Source organism: Corylus avellana, chromosome 6, assembly GCF_965113065.1.
Source record: "Corylus avellana chromosome 6, dhCorAvel1.hap1.2, whole genome shotgun sequence".
In the NCBI taxonomy this organism is placed as follows: domain Eukaryota; kingdom Viridiplantae; phylum Streptophyta; class Magnoliopsida; order Fagales; family Betulaceae; genus Corylus; species Corylus avellana.
The window spans coordinates 20,183,669-20,197,516 of NC_142495.1; the positions used below are offsets into that span (position 1 = coordinate 20,183,669).

Genomic DNA, 13,848 nt, shown 5'->3' on the forward strand with positions numbered 1-13,848 from the left:
GGAGTATTCAGGGTGAAGATGAATCCAATTTGGAGAAGCCAAACCTCTATCCAACCTTTCCTTGATAGAATCCATTCCACTCCTATTGTTACACCAAGTGAAAGGATTTCCAGCAAACCCTATATCAATCATACCAAACCGATCAATGAAGCTTCTAAAGGGGCAGTGGGAAGAGCTAGCTACTGGTCTCCCACCAAGCTTCTCAGATTGATCCAAAATAGAATTAAAGTCACCTATACACAGCCAAGAGGCTTCAAAAAGATCACCAACAGAGGCAAAAGAGTCCCAAAACGCCATTCTATCTCTTCTATTAGGAGGACCATACACACAAGAGAGAATCCATGGAGAGTGAGGAGGATCAGAAAAGCACCAAGCTGAAATGTTATTCTTATTGGTTATAAAACATTCAAGGTCCACTCCTGGATGTCAAGAGAGAACCAAACCTCCACTAGTACCAGAGGGAGCAACTTGAGACATGACAAAGAAGCCAAGCCTGTTCAAAGTAGCAGAGACTTGAGGGGGAGGGGATTTAGTTTCAGAGAGGAAAAGAACATCAGGAGATTGATCACGGATCAACATCCTCAAACTTTCGAACTGCAGCAGAACGAGAAAGTCCTCTGCAGTTCCAGGATAAAATTTTCATTGGTTTTGGGGAGGCTTGACAAAGCCCCCCTTCTTCTAAGATTCAACTTCAGCAATCTCAACTGCTGAAACCAGTTTATTTTTCCCTTTTCTAGCAGCTTTAAACAAGGGCCTAGCTGGGAGTTTTCCAGCAGAACCTGGTGTGAACAAAGGAGTTTGTGAGAGGGATGACTCTGGAGGGTTAACATTTTCAGAGGTAGCACCAGGTCCTTTTTTATAAGAAGAGATCAAATCAGAAACTCTAGGCCTTTTCCTACTGATCTGGAGGGAGGGAGGAGAAGGAGGGCTAGGGGAAGTATTTTCTGGAGATGATAAGGAGGGTGCTTTTGGGGGACGGGTATTATATGGAGATTTCCTTGTCTGCTTGGTGAGTTTGGTTGAAGTGGGGAATGATTTAGCAGGAATAAAAGGTAAGTTGGGAATGTTGATAGTAGCCATAGAGTTTAAATTTTCAGATGGGATGGGCTTGAGTTGGGAGTTTTGGGCTTTGTCTGGTAAAGAGAGGTCAGTGGGTCCATATTGGGTTAGGTCCATAGAGTTGGGATCCAACGATAGGTTGGAAACTAACATGCTAGTAGAGGGGGAAAAAGTTGAATAGGTTTCTGAAACAAGGATAAGGCTTTTAAAGTTTTTTCAAGAGGGATGTCCAATCTTGCGGCAGTTGGTGGGATTGGAGCAGGGATATTTTGTGAGGGGGTGTCTTGAGTAAGGGAGGAAACAGACCTCGGATTTTGGGACAAGAGAGATGGTTGTTGAGATGTCAGGGAGTTGTGAGGATTGAGGCGGGTTTCTAGCTGGTTTGCATGGGGTTTAGAGCTGGTCATGCATGGCTGTGTGGGATCATTTTTGAGACCTAAAACTGGGGAAGAAGAAACAAAGCTTTTCCCCACATGATGAGTCATAGCTGAAGGAGAGAGCAAGTTTGAAAAAATGGTAACTTTGAAAGAGATTTTGTACCTGGACGAAACTCTGTCAACTTGGGAGGCTTGGCAAGAAAATTGCTTGTGACCAATCAAACCACAATCCGTGCAATAGACATCCAACCTTTCATACTTCAGACTGACCCAGGTGGAAGTTCAATCATTCTTGGTGAAGGGAAACCCAGGATTCAAAGGCTTGCTGACATCAATTTCAACAAGAAGCCTTAGATAGCTACGAAAGGTGTTATCAGCACCACTAGCATCATCAACCTTCACAAGGAGGCCCAATCCTTTACCAATAGCAATGGCATTTTTTATAGACATGTTGTGCAGAGGAAGCCCGTGAACTTGAATCCAAAAAGGTACTGCTTTAAGGGAAAGATCACCTAAAGTGGCTGAGGGAGACCAAACTTGTAAAGCTAGTAAGAAACCATTTACATTCCAGACTTGCTTGAGAATTCTGGATATGTGTTCCTTCTCAGAAAATTTGATCAGAAAAAGGTTTGGGCCAAGAACAGCAAAAGAAAATGGGAGGGCAAAGAACCAAGCTTTGATCAGGCTAGCATTAACAGATTGATTGTTTTGTGTTTTTTGGGAGATGACCTGTCCTACCAAAGGTAGAAGTTCATCATTAACGAGTTCAGGGGAGAGAGTTTCTAGTTGAGAGGAAGGGTCCTCCCAAGTTAGAGCAGCTGTCTGAGCAATAAGGGAATCTAGTTCTAGAGTAGAGAAATCCATAATCAAAGAGCAAAGAGAAGAAGGAAAGAGAAGGAAAGAAAAGAACCCAGGTTCTAGAGGAGCTCCGGAGAGAGCGAGTTTTCTACAAATCTTCAAGTACAAATTTATCTTATTTTCGATTGTTGTAAATATTCTTGAAGTCACTAAAGCATCTGTCTATCTTTGTTTTATTACCTCATTCTCTACCGAGATTTTAGGTAAATTAACGCCTTAGGTGGGAATTCTAAATCCAGAATTTCTTCCATATTGTAGAAGTGGTATGCCTCTTGTTCAAAACCATATATCCCATGCTTTGGCGTATAATCAGTAACCTAATTTTGATAATTATTCTTGTTTGCCTCTTCCCTGTAATTATTCAAAAGATAAATTAAAATGTACAAGAATTGTGAGGTCTTGTTACAACATGCTATAACATTAATTAATAAAGTGAACAATGCTAGCAGCTGATTGCAAACTTAAAACTTATACCCAAAAAAAGGTAGTTTTGTTTCCTAACTACCAAAAAAAAAAAAAAAAAGCTCAAACGAGCAGAAGGAACCATGAAGCACCAAATTGATCATCAAAAAATCACCCAATGTAAATAGTACCCAGAAACTCAGGAACCCATAGAAGCAATAATACAATTTATATAGCCAATATTGTGCAAACCAAAACCATAAACCCAATGTTGAAATCTATAATGATAAATTGACAAAATCAAGTGGTCACATTTTTACCCCTATCAAGGGGATTAGGATGTTATCATTCCTTGCATCGAACAGCTTGAAAAATACTACCTATTGAAAATGTGGCAAGTTACCAATTAAAATAGCAAAAGATAAATAAAAAGTCATTCGAAAATACTTTTTCTTCACCTTTGAAGCGACGCTTATTCTTCAGTTAACTAAAAGACAGTTTTTTTCCCAAAGTTTTTCTACGACATGAAGCGCGTGCAAGAATTTGATAAAAATATACTTAATTTTCATTAGTAACATGTCACATTTTTCATAGGTATCATTTTTCACATCGTTCAATGCAAGAAACGAATTCACATAATTTGAAAGTTTACAATTTTAAAGAAATTGTAGGGCATCCTTATCAAAATCTCCATATCCTAATAAAAATGGCGCACACAAAATGCATCAATAGACCATAAAATCTATTGGCTTAATTCATGGATGTGAACAACAAAGTTACCTTGGCTTAAAATTGAAACCTCTTGCTAGGTCAAGGATAATTTGCTAATTATTACAGTAATACCCATCTTTAGAGTTTAGAACAGAAGAAAATATACATACACACACCTATATATATATATATATATATATATATATATAAACCTTACAATATTTCAGAAAGTCAGTGCATAAGTAATAACAAATTAAAGCACAAATACTAAAACAACAAAATTAAACTTGCCTATTAATTAATAAATCCTTAGCCTTCTTCACCTTGATCATCAAGACATGGATTTCCTCCACTTGGGGGGAGGAGTCTTCCCTCTCACCAGCTTGGTTTTAATGCCCAGAGGCGTTTCCTGCCCAAATTCCGACTCTTCGTCAACCTCTTCAATTTTGTGAATCACATCAACCCCCTTGAATGAAGGTAATCCAAACTTCTTCCACTTGAAAAATCCCTTTTTCTTCCCCACAAGCCTCTCTATCTGCACTTGCATGGAGTTGCACTGGCTTTGAAGCCTCACAACATCTTCCTTCAGCCTCCTTATCTCCATTTGGTTGGCTGTCATTTCACGCCTCGAGTGGCACCGGGCAGAGGAGTCAAGCCCAATGCCCGGGCTACGGGTGCCACTGAAGGAGCCACTCCAATCAATATGGCGGTTGAGCTTGTTTTGCTCCGAGAAGAGCACTTGGATGACTGCCCGAACGGGCAAGCGTTCGTTTTGAGCTGCATGAAGAGATGCCTCCGGTGAGAGTTTCCGGCTGTCAATTAGTCGGCAGAGACTCTTTCTTTCTTGCTTTGATGCTGCGGGATGTGCCTGCCAGGTTATGCATGCATGAAGCCATGAGCTTGATTGTATGTTCATGAAGAACCAAGAATTAACGAGTACTAACTTTGTACACAAACCAACTTTAATCATATACAAAGAGTAACGACTTTGATTGATGGGCTTAAACATTCAAATAAATTTTAGGTTGTCCAGCTACTTACTCCGGCAGATAGGTTTCATATGAAGTTTTAGGGCTGTTCAAGTAGACATTTAAAAACCACTCTGCATCCGCTATACGCCCATTCACATATGGGTTGCCTGCGGATTTTCGGCTCCCAATTCCAAGCAGGAAAATACCATATTTGCTATCGACATATGCGAGGGAATAGCAGAATAACTGGAAAGGGAGAAGTAATTACTGAAACAACGTTGTTTTAGACAAAGGAGTAGGGCAATTAGTGGGTTTTATTAACAAATTGAAATTGTATGTGTAGAATATAAAGGCTTATAGGTGCCAGAGAGAGAGAACCCGAGCGGCAATAACATAAAGTTCATCAACAACCCGCCATAAAAAGCTCATATAAAAAAGGGTACATTTAGAAGGGAATCAATGGCCTTTAAGGTAGAGACAGATTGTATGACAAGTTTTAAGCAAATGTACCAAACAATTACCCTTAGGTTGAAAGTACACTTACAAAATCCCCATTCAATCCAAAACCTTACCCTTACGCTACCTTTCACATGCTTCCATGAGAGGACAATAGAAAAGCCAAGCATGGCATGGATTGATGTCATTTTGCTTTCTGCCTTGCAAGGACCTGGCCACCTAACCCTCTAGGCTTCATCAGATGAAGAATCTTTTATGTATATGCTTGCGACAACACAAGGCTTTATGAATAATATGAGGTTCTTGTATTTTTGTAATTATTATTATTATTATTATTTGTAAATTGTAAGTGGCGATGAATATAATTAATTATATTTTAACAATATCTAATTAATGAAGTCAGTAATTAATGATAGGCATGAATCAATCAATTATATATTTATTCAAAGAAAGCCTATAAATTGAAAGAGAGAAGTAATTGTTTACTTTGAGATAAGTATCAATGGCTCGGTATAAGCCGTCTTCGGTGGCGCGGGCATGGCCAGGTAGAGCTCCGGCGAGCGCAACAAAATCCGGCAAGCTCAGATTGGAATCGACGGCGGCCTCGGCAAGATAAGAGTCCACAAGCTTGGCCACCTTAATGAATGCAGCAGCCCCAGATTTAGCAGCCTCATCCAAATTCACAAACCTCTTCACCAGCCTGATGACGAGCTCAAAATCTAGCAGAGTCCCACACGTGTGGCTAAACGACGGTATCATCAATTCTTTCAGTGAAGCCTGGTCCAGCTGCCATGATATACGCTTCTCCAGCTCGGCTCGGTACGTTGGCTCGACGCCAACCATGTTGGCGGTCCGGAGGAGGCGGAGGAGGAAGTTGCAGGGGATGGAATCCCTCTCCGGAGGGAGAACTCCCACGATGGTTTCCACGAAGAACCGCTTCTTCATCCAGGAAGCCGTGACGCTTTCCTGGGACTCTTCGGAGTTAGTTAGGCTCTTCTCTGCCACGTTACCGCCGGAGAGGTCCGGCAGCCATTTGGAGGCGTAGTGGGTGATTATGGAACCGATTAGATCGTGTCGGACACCCTTCGCCTTAATGCCGGAGAGGGTTTTCACGAAGTAGTCCATGTCGAGGATGCATGCGTCGTCAAACCAGAGTTCGGCCTCGAAGTGGGATGTTTTTCCCGGGAAAGTGACGGATTCCGGAAAGGATTGCCTCTTCATTTTTGGTGAACAAGTTGGAGGGAGGGAGTTCGTGCCAGATATATGACATAGGAATACAGGGTAGGACGGTAGAAGTAAATGTACTGAGATCAGTAAAATTAAAATGGAGACAAAGTTAATTCTTTTTCTTGAGGTTGTCTGTCTAATTGACCAACTTATCCCTGAGATTCTTGTACAATGAGAAGAGCAACAGAAACCGTCAGCATGGGGTGTTTCGGGACAAATATTTTTTTTTCTTACCGTTGGAGGGGTTGGAGCTTGAGAGGATAGGAAATGAGCACAAAGAGAGAGGTTGCAGCTTGAGAGGATAGGAAATGAGCACAAAGAGAGAGAGAGAGAGAGAGAGAGAGAGTCCTCTGTTTCCAGGTCCCTTTCTTGGTTTGGTGGGGTTATAATTAATTTTGTTCTCGATGTCAGAGAATGGAATATTTTGCATTTACTAAAACTTGTCATCTTTCTCTCTTTCTCTCTCTCTCTCTCTAGATTTTTTTCCCAACCCAAGCAAATTGCAATTGTGAGCAGGCCTAGAAAACTATCTTGGCTGATGTTTTGATAATCTTTAGTGGGTGTAAATTAATAAGCCATTATCCCATCTACTTTCCTTTTACCAGCAAAAAGAACAATCACTTTCCCTTTGATCCTCAAAATCATACAGAAATGTATACGTGATGGTTGTTTTTTTAATAAAAATGTAATTTACTGTCCATAAATGTACGAATGATGGGATGGAGATGGGATACCGCATGCAAATGCCAAAATTGTGTGTATGCGTGCTATAGAACCAACATGTGAACTTCGCTTTTGTTTGTTTTGCTACAAACAACAAACAATTGCAGCTCAGAGTAGACATGGGTCATGATTCCTGAACTTTAATCATCCTGATTCAGTGCCAGTTAATGCCACTCGTCTAATGGACTGAGCATGTAGCAAGGCACGTAGCACAGGCATCTGAGGAAGCCAGAAAAGTGTGCATATATATTGACAGTTAAAGAAGAAGATTTGAAGTTTGTAGATCTAACGGTGTACATGATATTTGACATTATTGAGAGGGAAAGTAACCCCCGGTGCAAGCTATCATCCATTATACATTTGCAGCAACAAGTTTTCGAAAAAATACCAAACTAGAAGGAAAGTAGCTTTCATCAATATAGTTCCAAACAAATTCTACCCAAGTGGAGAAACTTAAAACCTAAACAGATTTTAAAGCCCATTATATATGGAAAACTGGACGTCAAAAACATGCAGTAACATACTTATTTTATATGTAGAGTAATCTTCTACAACCAATGATTCACCTAACACTGGTTCTCATCTGCTCCACTTAAAATCTTCCTGTTCAGCAACCTGACGGAAGAGAACTTATTAAATATTTTGCGAGGTTGAGGTCTCGGATGTGGAGTCACCGGCCATTGGATTCATCGCTGAGCCACTTGCAAGAGAGCCATTCCCGGTTGCGTTTTCAGCCACTACTGGGATCTTGACGGCCGCTCTTTCCATCTCCTTCTCCAGCTCTTCCTCCTGACGCAATGCAGTAAACTGGGTATCCAAAGACTTGGCTGCTGCTAACCAAGCAATGACGATCACCAAAAGTATCCCTCCAAGGTAAGGAGTTGAATTCGCGAGTGACCCGAAGGTTAAGATCATAAACTGCTGAATCAGAGCACCACCAGACTTCCCCAATGGGTTGCAGACAACATCAATGGCTGCCTTCCCTTTAACCTAAAAAAGCAAGCAATAAATAGGCAAAGTAAACACAGCTGGCCTCAGGAGAAGAAGAATATTACTGAATTGATGTTGAAGTAAAATGTTATGACTTCTCAAAAATTGAAAAATTATATATTCAAAGTTCTAGAGAAATTTCTGAACTGTTGACATCTCCATGTCGGGGATAAAAATTTACAGTTTTTCCCTTTTCTTATTCGTAAAACTAAGCTATTACGACAGTTATAATTTTCATATTTTCAAACATCACTGAAACCAATCTAGATCATTATTAAGATTTAAGAACCCTGAATAGCGACAAAAGTGTCCAAACCTTGGTTTCCTCATCTAAGGGAATATAGGCCATCTCTTTGCAAGGGTCAAATAAGCTGTACTTGGCACTCTTGCTGAAAATGTTTTGCAAGGCACCCACATACACAGCTGCAAGAAGAGGAGTCATCCCAAACTTCATAAGAGCAGGGGCAAATGGATCCCCGAATAATATCAGAGAAAAGAAACCGACTCCTGTCAGAAGCAGGACTGTGGGTGTGATCTTGGCAGCAACTCCCCAACCATATTTGTTAAATATATATTGGCTCAGCAGCATCATCGTGAAAGTTGCTATTCCAGTGGAAGTTGAGAAGTCACCCATAAAGGAAGAGTACTCATTCGGGCTTGGAAACTGCACAATTTAGAAAGTCAGAGACTCATTAACCAATAAACAATTGAGAGATCACAATTGGGACAATGCATCGTTAGTTTACCTGAGCTTTCAGCTTAGATTTCCATGTAACCTCAACAAGGTTGATGCTAATACCATATGCAACCACCAAAGTGGCAAGATCCCTAATGTATCTTGAAGAAACCAAGAATTTCAAGCTCTCCATCGTACCCATTTTGGGCGTTTCCTGCAACAAAGAAAGTCGAAAAACTGTATAACACGAGTGATCCATTTAGTCTACACATGCATTAGAACTCTGAGTGTCTGTGTGCTCACGTGCATCTAGACAAGTGTTTAAATTCATATTAGAACAGTTATGATCCATGTTTAACAAATATAGATAGCTTTTTCTATATTAAGATTCCCATGTTTAACAAATTATGGGGCAAATGGAAAACAAAAAAAAAAAACAAAACAAAATGGGGCATTATTAAAGCTAGTGTTAGGGTAATTGAGACTTTGGGAAGAGTTCTAGTGACACCATAGCATTTTAAAATACCACTTAACCCAAAATTTCTAACTGTGTTATATACACTTGTGGCGTCTTTCCAATGTGAGACTCAACCATTTTACATTTATACATGTATGCTCAAGAATCTCTTCTCACGCACTAGTCTATAACCACATTGTTACACTCTCCCTCAAACAGAAGCTTTATTAATCTTATGGGCTATCTCCAGGACCACTTGTAAGCTATGTGAGAGCTATGTGAGATTGCCTGTATTATGCACCTTTTCCCTTCCTTTAGGGACCCCTCATTCGTGCCATGCACACTATCCCTGTTCTAACCACAAAAGAGACCACTATAATCCACCAAACTGCAAACCAGCATAAGCTCTAACTAGTTGTTAGGAAGATTGACACCTTGGAACGGGTTCTAATGAGACCATAATATAGCATATTGGGACCCCACTAAACCCAAAAGTTTGGGCCTATCTATGCTACATTAGCCACTCACATTTGTGAAATCTTTCTAATGTGGGACTTAATCATTTTAGATTCACACATATATACTCAACATCTAGCTTATTAGTAAACAAAGTTGATTTGCAAATAAGACAGTGACACATCATATTCTAGTAATTTCCCAGCTTTTCAGTTCCTTAATTAAGAAAGACTGTCATGTTAAGCAAAAGTAAAGGAATAAACAGAAATCGGGCAAATATAAAAGTTTACCAAACAAACAGATTTAGATAGAGAAGGGATCAACAGCTAAACAACAGGGGATTCCTTGCAGAAGATTATTACCTTCTTCTTCTTACTACGGGTTGGAAGAGGAACATAATTGTTCACCCACCAGTAGAGGAAACAGATTGCAACGCCCAACAACACCACAATACTCATCATTCCTTTTAGGGAGACGGCCCAACCATCAACACCAGGGCCCAAATTTTGCCTCATTTGTGAGAAATACTTCACTGTTCGACCTGAGAATATAAGAGCAATATTTGCCCCGAGACCGAACAGGGGATAAAATTTTTTTGCTTCATCAACAGTAGTTATCTGCACAAAACGCCTGCAACAGATTAGAGATTGACTGAAGACAGAGACCTTTACAACTAACATGTAGAAAAAATATATATATACACAATGCAATGGAATTCATATGAAATTGTCAAAGAATAATCATATAAAGAAGTAATCAACATCAGACTTTCTTTAATTGCTAAAAAAAGATATAGTAAGATGAGAAGATTTATGAAGATTTGAATGTAGTTGTAAGATTGAACCTCTTCCTGTTTCAGCCTTTTTGCTGAATATATTTTTATTTCAGTTTTTCAGAGAGAGAGAGAGTCACAATTCAGCAACCATCTGAGACTGTCCAAACTCAGCTATGATTTTTCTGTTTCACAAATTACTAGACAGAATCATACATACCAGTAATATTTAGGTCATGCTTGCCTTATAAAACAGAAGCAGTTATGTTTATAGGGCAAACTGCTAGGTCTTTTTCTACCTAGTCCCTTTCACATGCTCCAGAATGTGCATGGACTATACAATTTGCACCCACAAACAAAGCAGCTGCCTGTAAGCAACCGCTTTATCACCAACTGTAAGAGTACCGTGGAATATTTGAGTCAACCTCCAAAATTTCCAATGTCCATCAGCTTGTTAACCTTAATTCTTAAAACCGCCAGCTAATAATATCGGGAAAGACATATTCAGTGGGAATAGGAAATGCTTGTTATTTTTTAAGACAATTAAGAGTATATGGAAATGGAACGTACAGTGAGAAAAAAAAAATGCTTGTCATTTGTTGCACAAAGAAGTAACAGGTCCTTTATGAGAAGGCAATTTGGAACAAGGATTTTATGGGAAAAATGCTTAAATAGACAAATATTTCTGTGAGCGAATTGGTCATTTGTTGGTCTTTCCCTCCCTTAATATGTCTACCAATTATAGTGTGTGTAGAATGCATGCACATCTTTTCCCTTATCCTTTTAAATTTAGAAGGAAATCATTACATAAGCAAGAGTTGTAAAAGAAGAGCAGCACCGTGATATGTCCATAAACAGATCAATGTCATACATAATTATCTTCAAAAAAATAAAACCTCAAAATAATGTGCATAAAACAATCAATTTTTCCTGATAACTCCGTGAAAATATATAGGTGATAATAACTTAGATACCAATTAAGTATGGTTCAAAAGCATTAATCACATAACATTGCAGAGGGTATTTCCACATTTTGTGTCCCAAAATTACTCCTGTTTCTTAACAAATGCATAATCAGTTCCCAGGACTGATACGAACAATGAGAGATAACTTGGAAGCCAACACTTTCAGCACCAAAGTTTGTTCATGTCCAGTTCAGCTACAATAAATATTACAGAGAGCCATAACACATAAAAATAAAAATAAAATAAAAAAATAAAAAAAGACCATGTCTTTTTCTATTAAAGATACCAATCTTGGAGCAGAACTAGGCACCCCCCACTACTGCAACAATCATAGTCTCATTTAGGAAGACATCAAATAGGGGCAGAAATTTCAGCAAGAAAATATTATCATCAAGCCTACCATATCAAGCAAACTTCAAATTCATGCAACATATGATATCCTAATTTATAATGTTATTCCAGCCTTCATGCATCCTATACATTCAAAGAAACTAGCCATGTCCAAGGCAGGAAGAAATTAGCTATCCGATGCCAGATGAAAATTTTAAAAAATAAAATTAAAAAAAAAATATATATATATATATATATATATATATATATATATATATATATATATATATATATAAAATAAAATAAATCAGTTGGATAAAATCATTCATCCAAAGATAATTATTGAATATGAGGCCTTCATTTCAAACGCAGAGCATAATTGGGCAGTTTCCTTCCTACTCTGAGTAGCCAACTCGTGAGGAAAACCTAATAGTATTATATAGTGAAAATTCCCAATCTGAAACGCATCCATTTAAAGATACTGAAATTCTTTTCTTTCTTTTTTCCTGAGCAAAGATCAGTATATTCGGAAATCACAAAGCATAAACCAACCCCCAAAGAAGTATATGGAAAAACATAAGACAGCTTAATAACCTAATGAAACAGGTAGCTGAAAAAAATAAAATGAAATAACGATCCAAATAAGTTGAAATTCCATATCACACAATAGACAGATATGTTTAGTGTTTGAGCAGCCTGTAGAAAAGAATTAATTAGGAAGCTGTAACAGAAGATACCATCAATTGTATGTAAGAAAATAAGATACCAAACAACTAAGTTCTGACATCAAAATCTAAAAGCATAATATTAAAAAATAAATAAATAATAATCAGGCAGACAGATTATTTATAAAGTACACTTGGTGAGACAATTAATTACCTGATTGGCAAAGCCCCAAAACAGAACTGAAATCACCACACTACCCCAAAGTTCAGCCATGACATAGAACAAACAGAAGCTCCAGATCCTCATAATAGCAAGGGGACCAAGGAACCTTGGGCCAAGTATCCCGAGAAGCTTATCAGCAAACGCCTCAGGATGGATATAACTGCTGAGAGGATACAGGAAAAACCCAAATGCCCCAAAGAAGGCGATAAAGGGGAGAATAACAGAATAGAAGAGAGCCTGCTTAGACAATACGTTAGCCAATTTGGTGTACAACAACATGAACCCAATAGCCATGGGCAAGTTCACCCACGTTTTCAGAAATGGTATAATCTCTGCACTACTCCCTTTGGCTGTCACAACCAATACATCCTTTGTGTCCCTTAGGATTGTATAGTTGAAAAGAATACAAAAGAACATCAACCCAAGCGGTACAATCTTCTTAAACGTCGTAACCTCAATACCCAAAAGCTTCGGCTTCTCAATTTCTGTCTCACCAAACAGTGGCTGCCCATCAGCTGCCGCCGCAGCCTCAGCCCTGCAGACAAACAAGTTCCCCCCTTTTTGGCCAAACCCATGAGTTTTTGAGACAAACCCATTGAGTTTTTGGAACCCATTTGATGATAGAGAAAACCCACCAAATGTTTTAGGTTTAGGGGTTAGAAATCTATGTTTCAAGCCCTGTGATGAGGAAAAAACCCTGGCTTTGGGGTTTGTGGGTAGAGAAAGAAGCCCTTTTGCCTTTAGAACAGCCTCCATGTCTCTCTAAGGTCCTTGAGAAAAACCCAAAACTTGGTTCTTCAAGAGGAGAACATGAAGAGAGACAGAGATAAGAGAGTGAGAGGGAAAAGAGAGATAAGGTGGCTGGAGGAAGATTATTCTTTCTCAAAGCAGGCACAAATATGCTTTTATATCAGCAAAGAAACCAAACTCACCAAACCCTCCAGCGCTTGAAGAAGTAAAAAACAAAAACCATAACAAAAATCTGGAAATTAAATAGTAATAAAAACTAAAAAACTTCTGAGAGAGAGATTTTTATTTTATTTTCTTTGTCAAAATATCATTGACAGGAGTATAATAAGGGCCAGAGAAGCTGGTTTAATTTCTAAGCTGTTAATGACGAGTCAATAATCTCGGATCAACTCCGCCAGATGGAACTCGGAACTTCGATTGTGTGAATAAAAGAAGAGGGTTATGAATGTGGGTGGGAAACAGTCAAGCAAAGGGAAAGGCAAACCCGGACGGGATCCTCACAAGTCGCAAGTGTGCAGGACTGGTGTGGTGAGGTGAAAGTCCAAAATGACACTAATAATTTGTAAAATGACCAAAAACACCTTTGAGATACTTCGCACTTTTTATTATGATTGTGTGACTAGGCACGTGACGTGACTCTTGGGATTCATGGCATTGAAAGTTACATGTGAGATACAAAATCGTGGAACGTGAAAAATCTTTTCTTTTTCTTTTTCTTTTTCTTTTCCTTAAGCGAATATGTGAATTCATTGATGAATTAAATTTCCTCTACCCTTGTCC

At 38.9% G+C, this 13,848-nt stretch overlaps 3 protein-coding genes across 3 annotated transcripts; all 3 read right to left on the bottom strand.

Annotated features, from left to right (window-relative positions):
- Nucleotides 1-1,718: 1,718 nt before the first annotated feature.
- On the bottom strand, nucleotides 1,719-2,300 carry LOC148585001 (uncharacterized). Its single transcript, XM_088517645.1, has one exon. The coding sequence runs from the start codon at nucleotides 2,298-2,300 to the stop codon at nucleotides 1,719-1,721; it is 582 nt and encodes a 193-aa protein (XP_088373771.1).
- Nucleotides 2,301-3,602: 1,302 nt separating this feature from the next.
- On the bottom strand, nucleotides 3,603-6,408 carry LOC132186791 (Phototropic-responsive NPH3 family protein). The gene is made up of 2 exons (XM_059600853.2): nucleotides 5,321-6,408; nucleotides 3,603-4,275 (listed from the first exon to the last, which is right to left on the bottom strand). Exons 1-2 carry the CDS (start codon nucleotides 6,053-6,055, stop codon nucleotides 3,739-3,741), a joined length of 1,272 nt encoding a protein of 423 aa, XP_059456836.2. The 5' UTR covers nucleotides 6,056-6,408; the 3' UTR covers nucleotides 3,603-3,738.
- A 652-nt stretch (nucleotides 6,409-7,060) lies between these two features.
- Nucleotides 7,061-13,562, bottom strand: NTT1 (nucleotide transporter 1). Its single transcript, XM_059600419.2, has 5 exons — nucleotides 12,310-13,562; nucleotides 9,726-9,980; nucleotides 8,521-8,664; nucleotides 8,091-8,438; nucleotides 7,061-7,774 (listed from the first exon to the last, which is right to left on the bottom strand). Exons 1-5 carry the CDS (start codon nucleotides 13,072-13,074, stop codon nucleotides 7,418-7,420), a joined length of 1,869 nt encoding a protein of 622 aa, XP_059456402.1. The 5' UTR covers nucleotides 13,075-13,562; the 3' UTR covers nucleotides 7,061-7,417.
- Nucleotides 13,563-13,848: the final 286 nt, after the last annotated feature.